The 27,343-nt window shown below is 43.9% G+C and overlaps 1 protein-coding gene across 2 annotated transcripts in view; it reads right to left on the bottom strand.

Annotated features, from left to right (window-relative positions):
- Nucleotides 1-27,343, bottom strand: part of LOC115191815 (polypeptide N-acetylgalactosaminyltransferase-like 6) — a 245,147-nt gene that overhangs the window by 22,166 nt on the left and 195,638 nt on the right. For both annotated transcript variants that reach the window (XM_029749748.1, XM_029749749.1), the window contains exons 6-7: nt 21,065-21,250; nt 18,263-18,446 (exon numbers count right to left, since the gene is read on the bottom strand). In XM_029749748.1, coding sequence (XP_029605608.1) covers nt 18,263-18,446; nt 21,065-21,250 — 370 coding nt within the window. The remainder of the gene's footprint in view (nt 1-18,262; nt 18,447-21,064; nt 21,251-27,343) is intronic.

Genomic DNA, 27,343 nt, shown 5'->3' with positions numbered 1-27,343 from the left:
AGTTGTGGGAGGGATTGGATTTGGTGCTTAAGGTTAGGCCTCCACAGATTGACAGTCTTTCCAATCCGAAAAAGTGTTTGGTCTGACCCAATGATGAGTCAAAGGAACCAAATGTTCCTTGTTACAATTGTTTTGTGTGTCTATGTATCTATGACAACCATGATCTGCCCGTGCAAAAAACAAGACAAGACAACAAGTGAGGAATGAGCTTGTGTGTGGTGGTGAAGGCAGAGCCAGACGGAGGGAGCTCAGTGCAGAAATCTATTTACTCTGCGGTAATACCCTCCGGCCTGCTTCCCTCCAATTTAAGAAAGCGCTGAAATATACCAGTCCACTCAATTAAACGAGCTAACGGAGGAGCGAGCTGAAATCATTATATATTTTATCTTCTTAGCAGCCTTGCCAACGACAGCTGAAAAACACTAGAGAACATAGTTTATTTGGGAAGTTAAAGTCGTTTATTTGTCGTGGACACTACACTTTCTGGTTGTGGTGGTTGAAATGAAAGGATAATATATATAACCCTCATCGTTTGGAAAGTCTGTTTTTGATTCACTACGGTTGAAATACACCACGGGAGAGATTGAGTGGGATAGTTTGTGTGGTGATATAGAAGGTAATGAGAGCTGTTTTTTTAGCTGTGGATATCTCAGTGGTTAGTGGAGGCTTTACACTGTTTGATCAGGCTGGATTGCTGCTGATAGGCTCAGAGAGAGAGCGAGAGAGAATGAATATCCTTCATCTCAGCCTACAGGAGGCTTAACCAACAAGGAGGAAGAAACCAGCCTGCATTCAGAGACGTCATACAATTTATTCAAGGGTGCCCTGATAGCCAAATTCAATATTGTAGGATTAATTAATTATACGCAAAGTCGGTGTACAAACAGATAAATCTGAGGGGGGCTGAGCTGAATATGCAGCATGCTCATTCCTTCTCCCGGCCGCAACACAATCCCAATCAAAAAGTAGTCCGTGGCCAAAAGTAGTGCCCTATTTAGGGAATAGGGTGCCATTTGGTATGCAGACCATGTAGTCAAGAAACAAGGCCAGTCAGTCAAGATGATATTAGTCAATCAAACCTGCCAGGGACAGAGGGCTAACACTAAGGAGATGTGATTACTTCAGTGTGGGTTCCTCCAGGAAGGATTGTGTCTGAGTTGAAGGGAGCAGCCAAACTGGATATGATATAGTAAGACTGCAGCGTGGTGGCTGTTATCGATCCCTTAATTAGACAGGGATCTCAGAGGGAACATGTAGATCAATGAGGCGGATCTGAGACGGAGGAGGCTGTATGTGTGTGTTCCTGTGTGTGTGTGTGTGTGTGTGCGTGCGTGTGTGTGTGTGTGTGGTTGGCCAGCCAGGTGAGTAAAGCAGAGGTCACACCGCTGCAGGTTGTGGTTCTGAGACAGTGGGGCGTGTGTAACCGGGTCAAGCTACTTACTGAGGCTGACTGAGCCTCTCTGGCCTGTGAAGCCCATAAGAGACCTGTAAATGACCTGCTACCCACAGTAGGAACCTAATCACTGTAATCAAACAGCAGGACACACACAAGCACGCATTGGCCTATGTACACATACTGTACAAACACACACACAGGCACGCACACTCACATTCACACACACTGTACAAGCCTCGGCTCACACAGCTCATTAACCTTCATACATACTGTTCCTAGTGTTATCATACTGAACATGCATAAATTACAGCACTCTGACACAACACCACTCTACCCTCCAGCCAGTTGAGTCTGTACTGCACTCTACACAGCAGATCACTGGTGTTCTACATTGATGTGTACATTATAGACCTTTGGGGAATAGCTTACAAACAAGGCCTTAGCTGCTCTATTCATCTGTATATGTAACACGTTAGGCAAACAAAATAGAGCCATGAATGCCATTGAATTGAAGACCCTGTGTGTGTGTGTGTGTGTGTGTGTGTGTGTCTCTCTCTCTTGCTCTCTCTCTCGTGTGGATGTGTGTGTGTGGTTTCCTATGGCTGGCCAATTCCTTGTGGAATTAGACTAGAGCTCAACCCTGACAGACAGTCTGAACATAGCCTCATAATTACCAGACTGATTACCACTGATATCTGTGTAGCCATCTTGCATGTAAGCTAACAAGATCAGGCAGTTTACTAGTCTTGAACACTGACTGACTGACTATACGCGAATTAAGTAATTCCACTCAAAATACTAATTATCTGATGTGATTAGTTAAATGCTGTTGGAATTAGTGCAACATGCTAATAAAGCCATGTTGTTGAAGCCTTTGGCCTCCCTCTCTCTCTCTATCTCTCGGGAAATGAGTTGGAGATTTTTCTTCTTCAAATATAACATCGTTTCTGTCCTGGGTTAAGCGGTGTAATGTGTGAACACTCTTGTCCAGGGAGAATAGGTTGTTTATGATTGGGTGAATCAAACAGACAGATGTAGAAGAATAAACACACACACACACAGACACACACTGTACACACACACACTGTACACAGACAAATAGTTAGCAAGACTTTGACACCTCTCATGTATGTTTGTCATCCCTTAACAGCACAGTAAACCAACAGAGGATTGTGTGTGTCTGTGTGTGTGTGTGAGGAGACAGTTTGGAAGGGCTCCCAGTCTCCATCAGTCCAAACGATAGGGGAGCTCAGCTCCAACCTCTCTTTACTTAGGCTTGTCCAAATACAATGAATCATTCCCCTTCTCTTCTGTAGTGCAGACAGACATACTGTAGCTTCCAGTGGCTTAGCTTTTAAAAACCCAGGCATCGATTCGGAGGGTCTCTGTCTGTTGACAAACACTTCGCACATCTATGGCGAGCTCAGCAACACCTCAATATGTTGACACCCATCTGTTTCTGAGCCACGCTCCCCAATTACTGCCACCTACCTGCCTGCCTGGGGATGCCAATCATCCTTTACATTCAAGAGATGAGCTCTCAGATCCAATTAAGGAAGGACCTCCACACAAATACCACATTCATGCAGCTTATAAATAATGTTCCTTCTAAACTGCGTGTGTGTGCGCTGTGGCCCTGAGACTGCCGCACAGCTGCCATGCAGAAATATCACCCCACAGAGAAAAGCACGAGATAGAAAGTGGAGTGAAGTTCTACAGCAGTGGTCACCAACCGGTCGATCGCATCCCACTGGTCCATCTCCAAGGCATTTCTAGTCAATCGACAAACATTTCAGTAAAAAAACCAACGATAAAGCCGTACGGCTCGTGTACACTAGCACGCGGTAAATTGCAGCGTGCCGCTTAGGCCGCCCAGAGTGGTTCGCTTGTAGGCGTGCTGGCAGCATATGGTTTATAAAAGTGTTGAATACAAAGTGTTGACAGTGCTGAGTAAGAACTTAAACATGAACTCACTCATATAAACAGCAGCTCTTTGCTGTATTAGTTGACAGTCTCTCTCTAGTCATGTTTTAAAGCATTTTGACATCTCACTTTACTGTATCTTTCTTTTATGCCTGTTACATTACTGCAGACACGGTCATCTGAGCCATCCTATTGGCCAGCGGTAGGCCTGTACTGCACGTTAGTTTGTATGAAGGTCTGGCCCACCCAGGGACAAAATTATTTTGTGGGCTCCCGAGTGGCGCAGTGGTCTAAAGCACTGCATCTCAGTGCTAGAGGCGTCACTACAGAAACCCTGGTTCGAATCCAGGCTGTATCATAACCGGCTGTGTTTGGGTGTCCCATACGGCGGCGCGCAATTTGCCCAGCTTCTTCCAGGTTTGGCCGGGGTAGGCCGTCAATGTAAATAAGAATTTGTTCTTAAACTAACTTGCCTGGTTAAATAATAAATGAAATGGGTAAATAGTTTGATCCATTCTCCATTTCATAAATTTATTCACAGGTAAATAGTAATATGCTGTAAAACGCTCTGGTGACAAACAAACTTTGCTGCCCTGTTTCCAATCGTCCACATGGTTGGGAGGACCTATTCAAGTAAGTAAATACATTTCGAAAATGTAAAAAAAACGATGTATTATTAGCTAACTAGCTACAGTAAAGGCTAACTCAAATGAGCTGCTAACATAGCTAGCTATCTAGCCAACTTTACATACTGTATAGATAGCTAACTAAGTTAATTAAATATCACCAGCTACCTAACTTCATATTAGCTAGCTACCTTGATGTATTTATCACTGTAAAAAAACAACTCCAAATGCATTTGTAGGTAGCTAGCTAACAGTCACAGAGGACGGTAAAATAGATAAGTGAGAGATTAGGCTATTCTGGATAGGGCAGGTACTTTTGTGTAGTTCCAGTCCCTTGAAGTGAGAACGGAGATAATAGTAACATAATACTCAGTGCGGTGTAATTTGACAATAATGAAGTCTGTTTTTTGTGAGGTTTTCTGTCCTCAGATACAGGGATCGATGAAAGCCTGTCTGCAGATGAAGAGGTCCCAATGAAGAGCAGTGGTTCTCAGTCCTGGTCCTGGGGAATCAAAGGGGTGCACCTTTTTGTTTTTGCCTTAGTACTACACAGCTGATTCAAATGGTCTACTCATCATCAAGCTTCAAGTGGTATTTATGTGTTCATTTGTGATGCTATCCTGGATATGATCCTGCTTGTCACGTGCTACACATGCACATGTGTATCTATCTATCCGATGTTATCATGGTTTGTTATAAGGGATATTATACTTTAGCAATCCACAATGACCTGGTGATGTAAAAGTCTAATAATGAAATTATCTTCCATATTCCTACAGATACCTTGAAAGTGATTGCCTACAGTTACCGTGAAGGGCACTGCAAGGTTGGATGACCAGGGCCATCTGGGACTACCTCCTGGGAGATTTCAGGTGAGTGAAGGCTACCTGTGTCCTGCATAACTTCATGATGATGGACACAAGGACCAGTAGGGGATCTGCAGCTCGCCCTCGTGCGCCAGAGAAGAAGTCTGCTGCTCTGCAGGATGTTTCAAGGATGGGGTCCAACAACGCAGCACGGGAGGCAATCTGTGTGCGGGAGATCTTCACCTCCTACTCGTGTGTCTGTGCATGTTTTTCAGTATAAAGTCAGGGATGCAAACTGGTGAGCTTTAAAATGCTAATTTCTAGTGACTTAGGCTGGATCCCTTCTTGAAATGCAGGTTTTAACTAACTAAACAACAAAGAATATGATCTACATGATCAGTCTGTGTGTAAAATAAAAAGTGGTTAATGTGAACCTAACTCACAGTGCCGACCCATCATTCAGGGAAAATAAAAAATAAAAAGCCTTAAAAAAAAAAAAAAATTGGCCTTGCCTGTTTCGCATGTTATTTTGGCATTAATAAGTGTCACATATCAGTTTGCAAACTGTAAAAATATATATATATATATATATATATATATATATATATAATTGAGTTAATAAAGCAGCATACAAACATGGTCTCTTTTTTGCTTTCTTGAGTAAGGCAGCTCCAAAATGCAGGTGTGTTTCAGCCTAGTTCAGTGCTTTCTGTGGTGGTGGGGCAAGCCAGCAGAAAATAGGAGCATTGCGCCTGATTGGCTCAGGGTTCAGTCACTCATGGGGACACTACGTCACAGGCCAAGTCTAAGTCCTTAGTAAGGGTAGACATCAAACATTTCAGCCCTGCCATAGACTTAAATTATAACTACCCTTCCAAGAAGGCTCAAGGTCAGATAAAATGACATCAAATCACATTATATGTACAGTAGACCACACACATTTAAATATTGCACTTGGGAAAAAAAGATCTTAAAGTAGAAATAGAATGAAACAAACAGGCATTCTATTTTTGCTCTGTTATATTGGCCACTGTAGTAGACATCGATCAAGCGCACAAGACTATGTGTGCAAAAATAACGTTCACTGAGTAAAAACTAAAAGAACCATCCCTCACTCACACACAACTTTATATAAAGTTCAACACAACAAAAGCAATAGCTTTGAGCTACGCTGCACGTTATTTCATTTTACACTTTCTGCCTGTGGACATCTGTTCTACAATGTGCCAGCAGCAGAGCATGAAACCCTTTGTTGGCATAATTGATCTCTTTCAGGCAGGGAGTACACCTGGCATACCCCTTTTGATCTGCCATATTGAAAAAGTGAGAAAAGTGTGTGGTGTTTCTTTCACACCTATAGTGGCATCCAGCTTAAGCAAGGCCCAGCTCCAGCGCCAATTCATCCCTGAATCCACTTGTTTAACAAGCAACATCTCATTTTCACCTAATTCTCTCATTCTGAAAATGAACCACATAACGTTAATGTATAGGGAAAACATTAGTTCATATATAGTAATGTTAGTTAGTTCGCTAGCTAACAGAGAATTTGATCCAGCTAGCAAGAGATACTTAACAATGCTAACAATTCTTGTTCCACCACACTTGCTCCCTCACCTCAAACTTTCCAAATGTCAGTTGTTTTTCGGTTACAGCTGATGAAGTACGCTTCATCACCTTCTCACCCCCGTAGTCGGGCTTCTCACATACCACGTCGTTATCGTTCAGTGGACGCACTGCTGTAGCATTCTAGTGCGGGCGCTGATGCTGTAACTAGCAAGTTGGTTGTCTCTTCTCTTTAGTCCTGTGCTGCATTCTGTTGTTATGTGAACGATTGGCTGAGCTTTGGATACAGCCAGTATTGCGCCAAATGTGCATCACCCCCCCCTCCTCCCAAACTTTTCTCATCGGATCTACACGAATCACGAAGGTTACCTATTTTGGATTCAAAATGGCGAATTTAGCCGAAAAGTGACTAGTTTGCATCCCTGATAAAGTACTCTGCAGCCACTTAGTGTGGACACCAGGTGAGACCACACGCACAGATTCCTGTTGAACACTATCTTTAACTACATTATTTCCTCAATAACTACCTTATTTTCTCTCCTCCCTTCTCCCTAAATCCTCTAGGTAATCAAATCAAATCAAATGTTATTGGTCACATGCACTGTTTTAGAAGATGTTATTGTGGGTGTAGCAAAATTATTGTGTTCCTAGCTCCAACAGTGCAGTAGTATCTAATAATTCACAACAATACACACAAATCTAGGATGAGCAATGTCTGAGTGGCATTGACTAGAATACAGTAGAATATAATACAGTATATATATATATATATATATATATATATATATATATATATATATATATGAAATGAGTGAAGCAGTATGTAAACATTATTAAAGTGACTAGTGTTCCATTATTAAAGTGGCCAGTGATTCCATGTCTATGTATATTGGGCTGCAGGCTCTAAGGTGCAGGATTGAGAAACCGGGTGCTAGCCGGCTAGTGATGGCTCTTTAACAGTCTGATGGCATTGAGATAGAAGCTGTTTTTCAGTATCTCGGTCCCAGCTTTGATGCACCTGCACTGACCTCGTCTTCTGGATGATAGCGTGGTGAACAGGCCGTGGCTCGGAAAAACTATATATTTCAGCTATGTCGGTGAACCCCCCCTGCATCTGAATTGGCTGACACATAGAGGGCATGACCGACTTGGTCGGGTCAACAGGAAGTATTATTAAAGTGATTTATTATTAATTGAAATACAGGTTAGAGATGTAGTTGTCCCAGAGTTAATGATCCAAGGTCAGTTTTGTATTTCACCTCCTGATGATTACGATGACTGACAATGTTAGAATAAAAAGAAAACCAGGCTTAATCTTTCTCTCCATCTGTCTCTCGACTGCAGGTATGTTTTGATGTGAGAGAGGATGCCAACCCCCAGTCCCGTCATCGCCATCTCACTCGCTACTAAGATAACCTTCGGGCCAACTGGGGTTCCGAGACTGTTAGGAGACACCGCTAGAGACACTATTATGTAATTGTGATGAACTGAGAGAATATTAGGGTAGCACTGTGATTCATTAATCATATGCTGTCTTCCCTGCTCCTCTGTTCTTACCTCTTTCCCTTTCTGTCTTTTACACTCTCTCACACCTCTCTACCTACCTCGTATTTCTTCCTCTGTTTTTATAATGCACACCAGATGTGCATTGAAGTACAGATTGAACTTTGTATTTATAATATCATATTACAATTATAATATTTATAATGCATGCATTATGTATTTATAACACTTGGATAATGAAGTTCTTTCAATAAAGCGTTCTCTACTGGTTGAAATGAAGTCTCTCATTTGATGAAATACTACACCTATCCTGTGTCCTCAGATCAATGCAGATGAAGGAAATTAGATATTGAGATGAACCGGTTTTAGAGTATTTACATGATGCATAGGAAGTATAGTGTACTGGGTTTTGAATTCTGTTTCTGTATATATGTATTACAAATCAGCCTTTAATTACTTAAATCATGTTTCTAGTCTATTGCATAGTTACAATGTGTAACCAGGTCACAGTTGTAAATGAGAACTTGTTCTCAACTGGCCTACCTGGTTAAATAAAGATGAAGTAATTTCTTTTTTTCAAACATTGATGTCCCAGGACCAGGATTGGTAAACACTGTTGAAGTGTATAATTGTAATACATACATGCAGACACAACATCATTCAAAGAATGGAGTTTGATAATCCTGGTATTGGATATGACTTAAAAAGAATGTCTCTGTCACGTCCTGACCAGTATATGGGGTTATTTGTTATTGTAGTTTGGCCAGGGCGTGGCAGGGGTGTGTTTGTTTTGTGTTGTCGGGTTTTTGGGGTATTGTTCTATGTTTTGTATTTCTATGTTTTTTTCTATGTTGTGTATTTCTTTGTGTTGGCCTGGTACGGCTCTCAATCAGGAACAGCTGTACATCGTTGTTGCTGATTGGGAGTCATACTTAGGTAGCCCTTTTTTCACCTGTCTTTTGTGGGAAGTTGTTTTTGCACTGCTGTGTATAGCCCGCAAAACTGTTTAGCTGTCGTTCGTTTTTTCGGTTTCTTGCTTTTGTGTAGTGTTCTAAATAAAGTAAATATAAGCATTCACGTACCCGCTGCATTTTGGTCTACTCACTACGATGGCCGTGACAGTCTCACAGACATTCATATCTGAACTGCACCTTTATTTGCCAATGTAGAGTGCATGATTAGTGAATATAACAGGCTATGATGGATGAGGTTCATAGCTAGGTTCTGAACTAATATTTATACCAAACGTTTTAGCGTCCATACACAGATCGGCTACATAGCTAGCTACACATCCATAGGCATACTGGTATTTTTATCCTCCACTACACAATAAGCAATAAAATAATTAGCTAGCTAGGTTACTTCAGCTGCATTGCATGGGAAATATCAGCAAGGCAAGCTTACAAAATTGTACATTCAATTTGCAGTAAATGCTTTAGCTAGCTAGATTATTTACATTAACTGTTTCACAAGACGACAACCTGGTTTGCTGGTCTTCTCAGGAGTCCCTAAAACATTAAACAACACAATTACAATTTCATACTCACGTCACAACACCCATAAAGCTAGCTAGCTAGCTAGCTGGCTAATGTTAGCTAGTCAGCTAGCTTGCTAAATAGCAATTTTATTCAATTAAGTTTGACAAAAAAAATGCATAATCGTTTGTCTCTACAGTAACTAACATACTCTTCTCAACAGTACATTTTATTCATTGACTTGTTTTGACGTTATAATTACTTACATTTGCTTCCATACTAGTACATCAAGTGCACTATTAGCCTACCGCTGGCCAATCGGATGACTCAGATTACCGTGTCTGCAGTAACATAGCAGGCATAAAATAAAGATACAGTGAAGTTGATACTGTTAGATTTCAAAACCTTTAAAATCACTGTCAACACTGTCAACACTTTGTATTGCACTGTCAACACTTTGTATTCAACACTTTTATAAACCATAAAATGCACGTTCTTCCTATTTCCACTCAGCTCTACAACAAGCAGTGCAGCAGTAATGAATGAGTAGGAAAGTGTAGCTATAGTCTTGCATTGTTGTTATTATTAGTGGCTTGGGTCTTTTTCAATAGAGAAATATTTCACTTTCTCTGTTCATAAGAGTAACAACATGGATTTGTGAATGAGGCAGAAATAATGTGGCGCGACTCGAGCTTCCCCATCAGCTGGAAGACGGTGTCCCTTTTTGGTCAGTGTCAGTGGAGGAAAGGGAGAGCCAAGGGATGTTGAGAGGCAGACCCTCAGATAGGCGGACCATTAGATACAGACACCATCAGCCCAGTGAAATAAAAATAAAGAGCAAATTATTTAAATGTATGCTCACTCAGCTGTGCCTCACAAGTAATACGACAATGGATCTATTACCAGTGTGAAAAATGGCCTGAACAACAATGCATTGGCAGGGCAATTCAAGCAAAGCCAATATGCAGTGGTAATGTATTGGGCATATAGCTTACTGCACAATTCCTCATTGCTACAGTACTGTTTCTAATTGGTTAATGTTGCATATGCTTACGGTTTGTAAAAAAAAATCTGAGTGGTAGATCTCAGCTTGCATTTTGACTCAGTAAGTGATCTTGACTCAGAAAAGGATGGTGACCACTGTTCTAGAGTTTTCCCTGTTAACAATATCAACGTTTTCCTTTACAACGCAATATTAGCCAATTTCAATGCAACATACTGAAACAAAACAAACTATGATCAAATAACCACAGTAGCCTACTTGACCACTGTTAAAACTGTAACTTAAAGCGGGTACAGCCTCCGTGTTCACAGTAAACGTGCGCTGGAAGTTGCACAGAATTTTCACAACGTTCAAGTTTGCGCTCAGCAGACCTGAAATTTGCTCAGTGTCGAAAAATATTAGAGGGAACATTGCTTATAAACACACACACACACACACACACACGAACAAACGCATGCAAAACACACCCACACACACACCCACACACTGTTTAGGGAAACTTCAGCGAAACCACAGTTATTACTCTTCCTCCCATATCATTTCCATCAATAAAAATCACACAATTTATTCAGAGCCTAGAAGAAAATAGAAATATCATCAACAGAGATTGCCATCTGCAGCACAAAAAAGCCCCTCCACTGGCCAGCACAGTTTAAGCTCCCCACTGGCCAGCACAGTCCAAGCTCTCCACTGGCCAGCATAGTTTAAGCTCGACCACTGGCCAGCACAGTCCACGCTCTCCACTGGCCAGCACAGTCCAAGCTCTCCACTCACCAGCACAATCCAAGCTCTCCACTGGCCAGCACAGTCCAAGCTCTCCACTGGCCAGCACAGTCCAAGCTCTCCACTGGCCAGCACAATCCAAGCTCTCCACTGGCCAGCACAGTCCAAGCTCTCCACTGGCCAGTACAGTCCAAGCTCTCCACTGGCCAGCACAGTCCAAGCTCTCCACTGGCCAGCACAGTCCAAGCTCTCCACTGGCCAGCACAGTCCAAGCTCTCCACTGGCCAGCACAGTCCAAGCTCTCCACTGGGGAAAATGGAATAATGGATGCCTCAACCTTCTTATGGCCAATTATGGATGGCTTTATTAAAGTGATACTTCAGGATTTTGGCAATGAAGCCCTTTATCTATACTTCCCCAGTCAGATGAACTTGTGAATATTTTTCTGTCTCCTCGTGCATCCCTTTAAGCAGTTCAAATCATGGAAATGGAAGGGGGAGGATTAGCGATGTGTATAGAGGGGGAGTTGTGTGTGCGCATGTGTGCGAGTGTGTAGGGGGGAGTCATTTGCAATGCACGTCCATGCAGCCAAGGTCAGAGACTGCCAGCGGGCAAGGGGGAGTCAGCTGAGAATATAGGCCCAATGTGTGTGTGCTATCCAGTGATACAGCTCCCTGCACTCTCTGCATAGGTACCCCCCTCCCATCATTTATTTATTTCTCTTTATATAATCCCCTCGCCTTGAGGCCGCCATGTGAAGATTGTGCGTGTGTCTATGTGTGTGTATCTGTGTGTGTGTGTGTTCAAGGCACAGTAGTAGGAGACGGCAAGGGCACACAGTCACTGTGTCTCCGTATGGTGATTATATTATGATTAAAATGGATGTACTGTACATATCCATTATTCAATGCCCTCCGCCTCCACAGACTGCATATTATACAGAACAATGGGACCCCAGTATATGGAGTCAGCTATAATGATATAATAGAATGTTGGGATGGCAGCAGGGTCTGTAATATATGAATGAGAGTTTACTGTATTGTACTAATTGACCCTTCGCTAAGCCCAACCCCCAGGGGTGAAAGTAGATTTAATGTCTTACCTGTACATGCACGCACATTTTTTTTATGCTATAAAATTACAGGGTAGCCTACTCTGCTGACACTGACAAACAGATCAATAAAAACGATGTTGTCTGATCCATATAATAGGCCTACGAAAAGGAGAGACACAAATACAATATGATGTCCATATAACCTGGAGGAAACAAACGAACGTGGCACTGACCCAATGGCAGACAGTGAATATGCAGACTCATATATACGGTCGATGTTCTCTGCTGGTGCCAATAAGATAGGCGACTGTTCGCTTAATTAAGTTAAGAATGTTGATATCTAAAAGATAGACTGGAATCTTTTCATTGTCATCTCTTTACAGCAATAGCCATTTACTTTCCAAACAGTTTTTCCGCGATTGTATTTTTAAGTATTGCGATATGCTTGGTTTGGTCTCTGCTTTTCACTGACAGTCGCAACTCTACAATCATCTATTTCGTATTTGCAGCGAGCACTGCCCAAATTGCAAGCCCTTCCGACTGTAGGATATGCACTTTAAAACAATCAGCAGCTATTTTTTTTAAAGCTAATTATCCTCTGTGGCCAAATCATGCTTTCTGTTCTAGTAGCCTATATTGAATGATTTTATTTATTTAAGTATAGACAGGAGTTAGCTAATTAGACTATATCATTTTGGCAATTTAATTCAATTTACTTTAGGGAAAGCTTCCCCTAGCCTTATGGACACGCCGCCTATGCTTTTTAATGTGGCATAAACACAACCAGTCATGATGTTTTCATCTGATTGTCAAACAATCACTTAACATAGGCGCTCCTGTTGGCTACCCACGCACATTCGTCCACTCAGAAAATCATTTCAGCATCCAAAGCCCAACAGTGCACTGTGCACCTGCAATTTCATGAATGCAAAGAGGCATCTGTTACAAAACACCTACGTGTATTGTGATGACATTCTGCAATTGTCATTAGGCTCACACTTGTAGCCTGAATTGATGCATGTCCACGCCACTCATCTCCGTCTTGGCTGCGAGCGTCTTGGCCACCCATCCCCGCCTTGACAAAATGTAAGTGTTCTCCTCAAACCACAACGCAATTTAGATTGCATAACACCCGGTTTCCAGTCAATTCGCTAATTTATCATGCAGCTGACATGCAGTAATGTTAAAAAATGGTGTAATAGTCTATAGGCTTACGTTTTACCGGCATGGCTTACCCCCACTAATTATTTAGCCGGGATGCCGTACCGGACCGTATTACTTTCCCTCTCTGTCCACCCCCCTTGGTTACTGTTGCAATCTTGGACAACATTTTCCTGGGAAACCCAATTCCCCCAATAACCACTGGCAAAATCCCCCCACAATGATAACAAACTTTAATACACAATGAAATTAAACACAGACTACCCTTTGGTAATCAGGAAACTCTAGGGTATGATGTGGTGGACTGTCAACTGCTTCTCGTGAACCTGGTAACATTATGTTTGTAGTGTAGCTAGCCACTGATTGGCTCTGAATTCAATGTGAGCATGTAGTCAAAGCTACAATCAATTTGGAGCAAACTCGTGCTCTGAAATCGTATCCTGAAGTCGACCTCAGATGGGAGTTAATATGGCTAACTTAGCTAGCTAACATACATTTCGAGAAAACCAGTTATATTAAGTGGTTAGCTAGGTAGTGTTAGCAATGTTTGGTGGTCAATGAGACTGCTAACCACCTGTGCTATCAAACAATGTAACAAAAGTATAATTTCGGATTCGAAAAAAATACACGCTCTGCATTTCAAAAATCCCAGTAACAAGTACTCCTGATGCACTGCTTAATTAGTAAGCCGTTGAAATTATATATTTGAATACAACTCTTGTTTTCCCACTGCCCACTGGCTTTCATTCATTTCAAACATGAGCTTGCCCAAGTGTATCATACTCAACCATACTGCTATCCATTGGAGCACTGTGATTGGTTGCCCAAAATTCTGGGGAGGGGCTTAGCAAAGGTTAAATTGAGTCGATTATGGTGATACAGTATGTGTGTAAAGGATATTATGATGATAGTGTTGTTGCTGGTGGGCCAGTAGGTGGCGATATGACATCAGATATAGACAGAGAGATAGGTCAGAGTGTAGGTCATGTCATGATCTGAATGTGGAGAAGGGAAGTGTGTGTGTTTGTGTCGGGGTGTGTGTGTGTGGGGGGGGGGGTGGGGGTGTAGTGTCATTTAGCAAGATTAATGCCCATCGAACAGCGTTCTGATGTGCTAGGACAGATCTACACACACACACACACACACACACACACACACACACACACACACACACAGCATGAAAAAAAAGAAGCAAAATGTGCCTTCTCAATGGATCAGTCATTTCACAATGAGCTTTGTTCCAGATAGAGGAACTGCTTTCATCTGATAACAGGCGCTAAGATCTATATTAAGGCATCTTAGAGGAGCACACTTCACACATACCAATGTGTTGGTGCTGAATGTGCCAGGCAGGCTGGCAGGCAGGCAGGGGGGAAGGCAGGCAGGAAGGAAGACAGAAATGGATGGAGGGAGGGAAGGCAGGCAGGCAGGGATGGAGGCAGGAAGGCAGACGGGGGCAGGCAGGCCCGCAGCCGTATGTGGCGCCACCAGTAGAAAGGCAGGAGGGTTTATTGAAAGCCTGTGGAATCCTGTATCTCCTCTGCACCTAGCAGTAGAGCTTCATTACCAGTCCATCACATGTTTGTCTCTTCCTCTCTCTCTTTCTCTCTCTCTTCTGGAATGGAGAGGCGATTCTGAAAAATCAGAGCTGCCCCATTTTGTCTAACTCTCCCACTCTTTAGTTTTTTTTCAAACAGAGGTAAAGTAGGAAATCAGCAGAGCCGGAGCAAGTTTTTAATGTTTCTTTTTTTTCTTCCTCCCTTCACTCCTCTGACAGTCGAGTACAAATCCACAAAATGTCCTGACTTGACGTGGAAGTTGGTGGTCCTTCTAGTTTCACACAGAGAAAAGGCTGTTCACAAACAGACGGACTGACTAATGTATTAAGTCTTGGACATCTTCAGAAGCCTTGGTGTCTGCCATCAGTGCCATGGCACGTGACAAAGTTTAACATGGACCCACTGCCTGTTAACATTGTCAGCATCAGGGTCCTCCTTTATGCCTCTTACCCTGACCTCAGATCAGATGCTACAGAGAGTGTCCCATTCTCCCTCCTCTACAACATCCTCACAATAAAGTGCATGTCGTTGGTTATAACAAAGGAATAGAGCCTTCTCGTTCTCAACATTCTCCTGTACATAGGGAACTGTTATTCTAATGAGATATGTGTGTTCTGTAGAATCATTGTAAATAAGTGGAAACCTTGGCCTAAGATAGTTATTTATATTACATTGTTCCTCCCTGTTGGATATTCTTCTTAACCTCCCAGAGAGAGACAAGGTTGTGATGAGGAATATGTCCAGATATTCAGCTTGGTATCACAACGCACATGAAGAAATACTGGTCTCGATATTGATTTTACTTTCTTCCTTGTCTCCTCTTGGTGTTTTTTAACTTCTCTTTTCTCAAACCGAAACAAAAACACGGCACCCACAGGTAAAAAAAAAGAGAAATAGTCTCAATAGCAAGGGGATTTAAAAGGAGCAAGTCTTTCACAAACGTTGCCCCCTACATGATGACACCGTAGGTGAGATAAAAATCACTCTTTGATATCTTTGTTTGGAACATGAACATGGACGAGTTTCTTTCAGAACACGTACGTGGCTCACTAAAAGTAATGTACTCAAAGTATGTGTTCAGCTTTGTTCGACCAAGCAATAAGTGAAAATTGGAATGGTTGTAGTATTGTGTCTGCTGATACAAATGAACATGCCTTCAATACAGTACGTGCTCGACTTTCAAAGTGCGATTATGATTACGATTAAGTCATTCCACCAGAACTTTTCATATGAGTCAACCCCACACAGTGATTTTTCTCAAATAAGCCACTCGAGTCTAAATATATTGGTGCAGTAGTAATCTCATTTAAACTGTAATCATTTCAGTGTACCCGGCCCATGTTCACATTACCAAACAGCATTGTGGGTATTATCTTGGTTGAACAGAATCTCTCTCCCATAGCCAAACATGACAGATGGAGGCAGTTTGGGAAAATGTAACATTTCATGAGCATCATCCTTCTGCATTCATTCCCTTAATGAATCCCAATTTAGCACCGCTTTGACTGGGACACCTGTGGTAATAGGACACACACACACACACACACATTGAAAGTTTAGGATGATGGAGCTGAGATGAGTAAGCAGTGTGGGAGGGTTAAAGGTCTGGTTTATCAGTGCAACAAAATGGAGCCAGGGAGGCCTGGCTGGGAGTCTGGCTGTGTGAGTTGTGCTGGCTGGCTCCAGAGAGGATCCATGGATTCATGCCTGGTGGGGGGTGCATGCTGGGCCTCAGGGCCTATAGGGGAGCATACAAGTCTGGGCAGCCTACTGTGAGCTGCCCTTGGCCAAGTCCTTAGAGTCTGGAGGAGTAGGAGGCAGCAGCAGCCCGGGGGGATAGTCTGGGAACAGGGAGAGGGTTCGTTGGAAGGTAGGAGGGCTGTCGTTCTGTCTTTCTGTCTGTCTGGGTTTAGGATAAGAAGAGGACCATTGAGTGTGGAGAGCTTAGCCTCAGGCTATAGGCAGAGAGGTGGGAGATTTGGATAAAGGGAACCAGGAATGAGAGCTGGTGTTATAGAATTTAAATTAGATAAAGGTTCAGATCCAGGGGTGCACGGCATTGAGCTGTCAGTGTTTTGGGCAAGTTGCTGTGGAGGTGGGGGAGGATATTTGGTTGTCCTGGGAAAGGTCTAGATGCGAGAAGGGAGGGAGCCACTTGTCAAGGGAAAACAGCACCCTGACAGATGGATTTCTGAGTAGGTCGCACAGAATGTGGATAAGCACACGTGCACACACACCCCCACCACCCCACCCCTATATTTACCATCTCAGCATTTACACAGTTTAACCCCTGATGATGCCGTTGCCCTTGAAGAGGACAGGTGATGATTTTCTTCATTAATAAACCATACTGTATCTCTATGTAAATGGAGGACGTGTAAACTGCCAACCGCTCCCTGTCACCTGGGATAAAAGTATCTGCTGACTGGGTAAAGCTATGCCTGCGTCCAAAACGGCACCCTATTCCCTATTCAGTATACTACTTTTGACCAGGGCCCTTAGGGGAATAGGGTGCCATTTGGGACACAGACCAGAAGTAACACCCACTGGATCATCCTGTTCTGCCTTTACGTCAGTGGGGCTTTCATCTATTCTAAGGGCCCTCTACCTACGTACCTCTGTAGATCTGTGAGCAATCGCCAGTCGGAGCCTGACGCGTTAAAGAGATCAAAAAAAGGAGTTGGTTCAGGTGTGTATCTTTAACGGCAAGTGCTTACCTAGGATAGGATAGGATGAACTCTTATCTCCGCGAGGGATAAAATGGCCTTAGACACACAGTGTAGACCTAGATCACAAAGATATTTTAGGGTGTAAAGAGTGACTAACTGGACAGCTTGCCAGACATCGTGAGTCATTTCTGGGGGTCTAAAGATAGGTTAGCGGGTTCCTTTAAGCATTCATTGCATACACAGTAATAGCAGCAAGCAAAAAGTCCCTAGCAGGGGAACGAGAGAGTGAGCCAGAGGAGGCAGTCACAGTGAAGAGTAGAGGATGTTACAGCCCAGTGACTGCTGTGCCGCTCCCAATCCCCTATCCTCTATCACCTTCTCACACATTTCACCCCCAACTGGCGACGCAGCCGAGGCATTAAGCCCAGGATTAATTTAGAGGGATATATGAAGAGGGCTAGCGGAGGAAATTAGCTTTCTAGCTTTCTCACCTCCCCTCCTTGCTGCCTGGCTGCGCCACTGTTCTAGTAACTGACTGGGGGAAATGATTCAGCCGTGCGGCTTGCAGCAGGCTGGTGTTGCGTGTCATAAATTAGGCTGCGTTTACACAGGCAGCCCATTTTCTGATCTTTTGACCAATCACATCAGATCTTTCACATCAGATCTTTTTCAGAGTTGATCTGATTGATCAAAAGACCAATTGGTTAAACAAATATCAGAATTGGGCTGCCTGTCTATGACACATATAAGGTGGTTGATAGGTGTGTATGATTGCGTGCTCATGCGTATATGGGTACTCACTCATAGGGATCACTTGTGTCGGGGCCCTGGAGCTCTGGAGGGATGGGGATGCGTTTGTAGTACATCTCCCAGTCGAAGGCTCCCCTCATGGCGTCCCCAGCCTGGGCTTCATATCCAAAGTGGTTATGGTCGATCACGTCAATCATAGGGCACACGATGGTCTTGGGGTTCTGGGCAATCTGGTCTTTATGGGGGACGGAACAACAGAGAGAAAGAGTGTGAGCATGTATCAATCACCTTACCCTGCTGTTTGTAGTTCTTTCTTTCTTTCTCTTGTTTTTCTCTCTCTCCATTTCTCTGACGTACAGATAAGGAGTGGAACCAGGGCAATTGCTTTTTTTCCCTTGGACCTTGTGGAGGTCTCTGGGCAGCTCTGCTCCTCCTACAGCGAGTCACTGGACGATTAGAAACAATTACAGCGTTTCAAAGTAGGTTGGCTCCGTGGAGGCCTGAGAGCCAACCTCGACGTGTCTGTCTGCCATGTGTGTGTGACTGAGCCGAGCAATGATAAGCCGCCCCAGATCTGTCACACCCCACCCACCCCACCCTCCTCTCTCTTCTGTGGGCCGTGTGTGCTGGACCATGGAGAGAAGGGGAGCAGAGGCCCAACACCACAGCACTGAGACTAATGGGGAGTGACTGTACAGTATTGTACATTGACACACCTTACTATCAATACTGTAGCCTGGTCCCAGATCTGTTTGTGGTCCTATGGCTGTTGCCATGCCATGGGGCTCAGTACTGGTAGCCTGGTCCCAGATCTGTTTATGGCCAACTGCTATAAAATCATTGTCATGCAGCATGGCAAAGAGTAACACAATTTGAAATGGTGGTGGGTTTCTCACACGGTTAACATGTAATTTAATTGGCATATGGAAGGCTGTACAAGCAGTAACTACCCAGCTATAAGCCCCCCTTGGCCCTGCCAATATAAACATAGAAACTATTGACTTGAATCAGTTTGTGTTTATGTGTAGGTCTCTGTAATATTCATCTAGTGTGCTTACTGTGACACAATCCTTTGTTTTATTCCCTCACAATTCCAGCGCTGCGGCTAAGTAGTCTAAATCCGAATACCCATGACACCATCTTACTGGGCCTGCAAGGATACATTTTAAACAAAGGAAAGAGAGAACGAGAGAGAGAGAGAGCTCCCAATTGTAATGAAATAGAAATGAACAAAAAGGCAAATAACAAGAGGCAAATGGGAAGGGAACTCTCAAGAGCTCATTAAACGAGAAGGGACTGCATTTCAAATGTAGCAGTCAGGTGAAAAAGAAAAAGAGGTAATCCACCCAGTTGCCATGCCCACACTTCCTTATCTTATAGGTTTGATACACATAGCGAAAGAACGGTTATTTCAAAAGTTGTTCCATTCGTTATGTGGGTTATACATTATGTCCTTTGATCAAGGTAAGATCCAGGGTTTGTAGGGGATCCAAGGAGAGAGGAAGCATTAGATTCAGAGAGCAGTGATAAAACCTGGCCTGTTAATTAGACTGGTGTGGTGTTGGAGTCTTAGATCTGCAGAGAGAGAGAGAGAGGTAGAGGGAGAGAAAGCGGGAGAGAGAAAGATAAAGAGATTGAAATAAGAGAGAAAGAAAGAAAGACAAACAGCAAATCCCTGTATTCCACTGATCTGATATCAGAGCCCGGCAGGATGATTGCATGTGTCACCGTGCCTGTGGATGGCCTGGGGTTCACTGCGGTATCTCCTCCACTCTATTCATACATGCGAGCCCCACAGCACAGCATGGCCTCCCTCCTCCGCTTCACGCCCCACATTACATCAGCCTCCCAAATGGCACCCTATTCCCTTCATAGTGCACTACTTTTGACCAGGGCCCATAGGAAAGTAGTGCACCATAAAGGGAATAGGGTGCCATTTGGGACACGTACCTCATCAACCTCGCTCTGTTCTGCTCTCTGACAGGCAGGCGGCTCCATTCCAACCAATTAAAGAACCCCATACTGCGAGTCCTCTTTCTCCGTTAGCCAGAAGACAATGGGGCCATGTCGTGGAATGGTGGTGCTGGTGTGGCTATTATCTACTATTATTATTATCATAGGGACCTGGGCGTACATATCTATCATACCTTTCATGGGAATCCCAGTCCCTGTGTGATTGAGTACAGTAATGGCTGTAATCACTTCACATCCATTTACTTTGACTGTGCTGGGAGATGGCTATTATCAGGGAGTTTCCCTGGTCTTCCTAATGTTGCAGTTTTCCTCGATGCTGGGAGATGGCTATTATCAGGGAGTTTCCCTGGTCTCCCTAATGTTGCAGTTTTCCTCGATGCTTAGGGTTGCACCCCTGGAGCGGCGCGTCGGGAACGTGCATTGAACATGGATTCAAGCTAAGGCTGCGGCACTCTTTTATCAAACAAACTACAGAAACAGAGAGATATTTCCTTTGTGAAACTGACAGATATAGAAGTGTGAGATAAGCCAGTTTTCTAATGGAGATTTTAACCTTCCTACTCTCTCACACGTTCTCTTGCTCGACCCGTCCCCCTTTCTTTCGCTCTCCTGACCCAAACTTCTCCCTGGCGCCACTCTCTTCTTACAGAGAAATAAAGACGACTAAAAGATGCACCTTCTCCGTCCCACTTTGTCTGACCTCTTCTCCCCCCACTTTCCTTTCCCGCTCACTCCTCTCCTGGCCCAAACCTCTCCCTGTCTAAGCTTTTTTTGTTGTTATCTCTACCTGCAGCTACGCTCTGCGACTCTGTTCCAGTCGACTCACCGAGCAGGGGGGACTACACTTTGTTTGGCTGGTCCACACACGCACACACTCACCAAGCAGGGGGGGCAGCCAGTTGACGTTGGCCTCACAGTGAGAGTCCAAGAAGGTGAGGACTTCTCCCTTGGCCACCGAGGCCCCCAGCAGACGGGTACGGATCAGACCCTCCCTCTTCTTGGTCCGAACGATGCGCACCTTGGGGAACCGGGCCATGTACTCCTCCAGACGGCCCTTCAGGTGCTCTGGGAAGGAGAGGAAGAGAGAGAAAAGGTTAGAAATGTGCCACATGGGAATGAAATCCCTCCCTATACAGTACATTCCTCAAAGATCATCTATTCAAAGAGAGAGAGAAGGGAGAGTGTTATAAAAGGATATCCATCCCTTTACAGTACATTCCTCAAAGATCATCTATTCACCTTTCTGCCACAGAGAAAGAGAGAAGGGAGAGTATTATAAAAGATATCCATCCCTATACATTATTTAGTACATGGGTTATGATCACCACTGTCACACACAGAGAGAGAGAGCGAGAGGAGGAGAGAGATTTATAATTATATATATTTTATTTATATTTTTTATTTAACCTTTATTTAACTATTCAAGTCAGTTAAGAACAAATTCTCATTTACAATGACGGCCTACCCCTGGCCAAACCCAGACAACGCTGGGCAACTGTGTGCCGCCCTATGGGACTCCCAATCACGGCTGGATGTGATACAGCCTGGATTCGAATCAGGGGCAGTAGTGACGCCTCTTGCACTGAGATGCAGTGCCTTAGACCGCTATAAGAGGATAATGGCATTCCACAAACGTATCCCTATTACGTATACCATGTAGCCATATGCCCATGACTTATACAGTAGGAGTTAAGATCACATTTGTGTCACAAAGAGAGAGAGGAGAAAGGAGAGGGAGGGAGGAGAAAGGAGAGGGAGAAAGGAGAGAGAGGGAGGAGAAAGGAGAGAGAGGAGAAAGGAGAGAGAGGGAGGAGAAAGGAGAGAGAGAGGAGAAAGGAGAGGAGAAAGGAGAGAGAGGGAGGAGAAAGGAGAGAGAGGGAGGAGAAAGGAGAGAGAGAGGAGAGAGGAGAAAGGAGAGAGGGAGAAAGGAGAGAGAGGGAGGAGAAAGGAGAGAGAGGGAGGAGAAAGGAGAGAGACAGGAGAGAGAGGGAGAGGCGAGGTGAGAAGAGGAGGGGGTGGTGATGTTAGCTCCTGGCTGCTCATCAGCTCAAGCTATCTCCAGGCCACCGATGGGGCTGATTATTCTGGATGTGCCTGAGCAGGGTGGGTCACCAATCAGCTAGTCGTGCCAGAGAGACACTTATGTCATCATTACTAGAGACGGGAGGGGATGACACTCTAGGTAGATTACACAGACCAAGGAGGTGTCAGATGGTACATTATGAAATACAGAGGGAGAGAGCGGTAGAGAGAGGGAAAGAGAGAAACAATCAGTGCTGCTCGTTTCCTTGAAACAGGAGGTAATTCAGGGTATTTGAATTGAAAGGAGATGGGGGAGGGAGAGAGAGAGAGAAAAAAAGGGATGTAGAAAAGTAAAAGAAAGAGATCGAAAGAGGGAGAGAGGGGTAGAGGGAAAAACATAAAAGTAAGAGAGAGAAGGGCAGAGTGATGGTAAGATAAAGAAATGAGGAGAGAGAGAATTTCATCTCTAGTGATATGTTAATCTAATCTTGCTATTGTTTCACCATTCTCCTGGTCCCATTCAAGGGCATTAACAGTTAACGTCCCTTAAGATTGCCCCACTGTTAGCACTTAATTGAATTGTTGAATTGGTCTCTGTTTTTTTTACATTACAAGGAGCAGTGGTATAGAGGCCCACCTGATAAACCAAGCAAAATAACATGGCGGCAAGGCTAACTTATATAAAGACTTCATAACCCATACAAGACACATTCATAAGCAGTAAATAAGCATGTCATACCGTAAAAGCTTGCTGTCGGTCAACCTTTGTCACATTGTGTTTGTAATAACTGAAATACAGTTCAATATGATCCTTCTATATACATGCATGCATACAAATAAGAACTGTCACCTTATCAAAATAATAACAATGAACATATTCTTACTGACAATATCTATTTCCAGAAATCTAATTTAGAACCTGAGAGACGAAGCAGGGGAATGTGATGGAAAAAAGCATTCCAAATCGACATCCATTCGTTCCCCCCCCCACCTCTCTCTCTCGCGCTCTCTGTGTCTCTCCCTCTCTGTCTTCCTCTCTCTCTCTGTCTTCCTCTCTCTCTCTGTCTTCCTCTCTATCTCTGTCTCTCACTCTCTCACTCTGTCTCTGTTCTCATATAAAGAACTGGTAATGTGTTTGACCCCTTCCTAACAGAGGCCAAGATGACCATCGGTATGGTGGCAGTGTAGTAGAATAGGAGAACCATTCTTATCTTCCTTCATTGTATTATTTGTTCATTTCCCTGTCGACGGGAGTTTTTTGCATGCCAACCGTGTCCCCATTACCGGCATCATTCAAATCCTTTAAAGGTAGCCGTTAATACCTGCATGCTGGGGCTCTATCACACGCCTGCAGCCTCGGCCACTGTTTGTCCGTGATTAGCCACACCGCTTTGCTTTTTAAACGCTCCGCATCGCACCATACCGCACCCTGTCTGGATTTACACTAAGTAGAGTGTTGAAATGGGAGAGAAAGGGGGAAGGAAGAGGGTTTATTTCAGTCTATAGACAGATGCTGGCTTAGTTAGGTAGCCTAGCGGTTAGCGCGTTGGGCCAGTAACCGAAAAGTCGCTGGTTCGAATATCTGAGCCGACAAGGTGTCGATGTGCCCTTGAGCATGGCACTTAACCCTAATTTTCTCCAAGAGTGCCGTACTACTATGGCTGACCCTGTAGAAAAACACATTTCACTGCAGCTATTCGGTGTCAGACTTTTCTTTCTAGCATCTAAGACAGGGCCGCCCAACCCTCTTCCTGGACATCTCCAGTCCTGTGGGTTTTCAGTCCAACCCTAATTTAACACACCTGATTCTACTAATTAGCTGCTCAAAAATACCTTATTTAGTGTATCTGATTCAGCTAGTTTGGGGTTGGACTGAAAACCTACAGGACAGTAGATCTCCAGGAAGAGGTTTGGGCAGCCCTGATCTAAGATGTTAACATCTACAGTAGCTAGAGCATAAACAGATATTAGCCTAGCTACCACCTTTTGTGTCACGGTTGTCATAAGGAGGAGCGGACCAAAGTGCAGCGTGTGTGTCGTTCCACATTTTATTAACACTGTGAAACTATGCAATACACAAATAAACTGAAATGACAAAACAACAAACCGTGACGCAGAGGTGAAATATACACTGACTCAAAATTAATCTCCCACAAACCCAGGTGGAACAAACCCATACTTAAGTATGATCTCCAATTAGAGACAACGAGGACCAGCTGCCTCTAATTGGAGATCATCCCAAACAAAACCAACATAGAAATACAAAACTAGAACATGAACATACATTGGGGGAAAAAAGTATTTGATCCCCTGCTGATTTTGTACGTTTGCCCACTGACAAATAAATGATCAGTCTATAATTTTAATAGTAGGTTTATTTGAACAGTGAGAGACAGAGTAACAACAAAAATATCCAGAAAAACACATGTCAAAAATGTTATAAATTGATTTGCATTTTAATGAGGGAAATAAGTATTTGACCCCCTCTCAATCAGAAAGATTTCTGGCTCCCAGGTGTCTTTTATACAGGTAACGAGCTGAGATTAGGAGCACACTCTTACAGCTTGTTACCTGTAAAAAAGACACCTGTCCACAGAAGCAATCAATCAATCAGATTCCAAACTCTCCACCATGGCCAAGACCAAAGAGCTCTCCAAGGATGTCAGGGACAAGATTGTAGACCTACACAAGGCTGGAATGGGCTACAAGACCCATCGCCAAGCAGCTTGGTGAGAAGGTGATAACATTTGGTGCGATTATTCTCAAATGGAAGAAACACAAAAGAACTGTCAATCGCTGGGACCATAGTCACCAAGAAAACAATTGATAACACACTACGCCGTGAAGGACTGAAATCCTGCAGCGCCCGAAAGGTCCCCCTGCTCAAGAATACATATACAGGCCCGTCTGAAGTCTGCCAATGAACATCTGAATGACTCAGAGGACAACTGGTGAAAGTGTTGTGGTCAGATGAGACCAAAACGGAGCTCTTTGACATCAACTCAACTCGCCGTATTTGGAGGAGGAGGAATGCTGCCTATGACCCCAAGAACACCATCCCCACCGTCAAACATGGAGGTGGAAACATTATGCTTTGGGGGTGTTTTTCTGCTAAGGGGACAGGACAACTTCACCACATCAAAGGGACGATGGACGGGGCCATGTACCGTCAAATCTTGGGTGAGAACCTCCTTCCCTCAGCCAGGGCATTGAAAATGGGTCGTGGATGGGTATTCCAGCATGACAATGACCCAAAACACATGGCAAAGGCAACAAAGGAGTGGCTCAAGAAGAAGCACATTAAGGTCCTGGATAGGCCTAGCCAGTCTCCAGACCTTAATCCCATAGAAAATCTGTGGAGGGAGCTGAAGGTTCGAGTTGCCAAACGTCAGCCTCAAAACCTTAATGACTTGGAGAAGATCTGCAAAGAGGAGTGGGACAAAATCCCTCCTGAGATGTGTGCAAACCTGGTGGCCAACTACAAGAAACGTCTGACCTCTGTGATTGCCAACAAGGGTTTTGCCACCAAGTACTAAGTCATGTTTTGCAGAGGGGTCAAATACTTATTTCCCTCATTAAAATGCAAATCATTTTATAACATTTTTGACATGCGTTTTTCTGGATTTTTTTGTTGTTATTCTGTCTCTCACTGTTCAAATAAACCTACCATTAAAATTATAGACTGATCATTTCTTTGTAAGTGGGCAAACGTACAAAATCAGCAGTGGATCAAATATTTTTTCCCCCACTGTAGAAATACAAAACATAGAAAAACACCCCCGTCACACCCTGACCTACTCTACCATAGAAAATAATATCTTACTATGGTCAGGACGTGACATTTTGAGATGAACGCCAATAGTACTGTCTCTGCATCATCCGCCTGTAGGCCTGTAAGACCAGTGTTCTCTGTGTAACCCATTAGTCTACAAAAGAAGTCTGACCCCTGCACAGTAACAAGTGATTTTCCATTCCGGGGCCTATTATTCACACCGCAAACATAACCATACATCTGAGTGTTGGCAAAGACAATGAACCTCATTGTCCTATCAGCACACAGAGAGAATGTCCAGGTTGGCCAATAAGTCAGTCATTTTGTGTCCTTGAGTGGGGCACACCTCCCCAAAGTCACTACTCACCACCTAAAAAAGTTGGATTCAGCACTTTTCTTTTCCCTTTTCCTCTCTGTCTTTCCCCTCCCACTCTCCCTTCATCGCAACACTTCTATCTAAACTCCCAGGGTGTCTCCCCTTCAAACTAATGGCCCCAATAAAAGTGACAGTAGCTGTATGAATGAGATGCCTCCCGGCCTGACCCGGCGCTCTCTCTCTCTTTCTCTCTTTCTTTCTCCCTCTCTCTCTCACTAAGGAACAGGACGACAGGAGGGGAAATTAAAAAGGAGGGAGGGAGAATGGTTCAATGTTTCACCGCTGCTAGGCTTGTTAGTGTAAGTGATATGCGCCACCTAGAAAACGCTAGGGAGCTCTGGAGCTGGTTGGACGGGTCTAAAGAGGTAAGAGGCGGGCCAATTCCCTGTACAATTTCCAACAGGAAAGAGAGAGATCTATCACGCCAGGTGTCCTTTGAGTGGTTTATTAATCAAGGTCATAAATCAACGGACTGACACGTGGCATGGTTGCTACGGCGGTGGAGGTGACAAACAGTTATGGAAGGGGGGAAAGTTTTGCGATCCCAGCGGCACTGCAGCGAGCCCGACAGCTCATGATAAAGGGCAGCAGGCATGGTGGTGGGTTGGGTTCCTTCCTCCCTGCTACTTTGATGTTTCACAGGCAAGGGGATAGTCTTTTAAGGTGCTCTCTCTCTCTCGCTCTCTCTCCCCTCTCTCCGTCTAAAATGTCTTTGGGCGATTTCTCTTTGGGACCTACTCTCTCTCTCTCTTCCTCTTCTCTCCTATTCTCTCTCATCTCTCTCCCTCTCCATCAAGGCATAAAAAGATGGATTGCTGAATAAGGGTGTTTAGCCTATAGAGCGTATACCTGACCTCATCTGTCGGTCGGTCCATCAGGAGTTTAGATGCCCTCAAAAGCCTAAGCCTTCTAATTTTTCCCACTGACCCCCATCACCAGCAATAACTACACAGAGAAAGAAACTCAAATTATGTGTCTGAAATCACCC

The sequence above is a fragment of the Salmo trutta genome, chromosome 4 (assembly GCF_901001165.1).
Source record: "Salmo trutta chromosome 4, fSalTru1.1, whole genome shotgun sequence".
NCBI classification, from domain to species: domain Eukaryota; kingdom Metazoa; phylum Chordata; class Actinopteri; order Salmoniformes; family Salmonidae; genus Salmo; species Salmo trutta.
The sequence above is the reverse complement of the archived record's forward strand: the minus strand, read 5'-3'. Positions and strand labels throughout refer to the sequence as shown.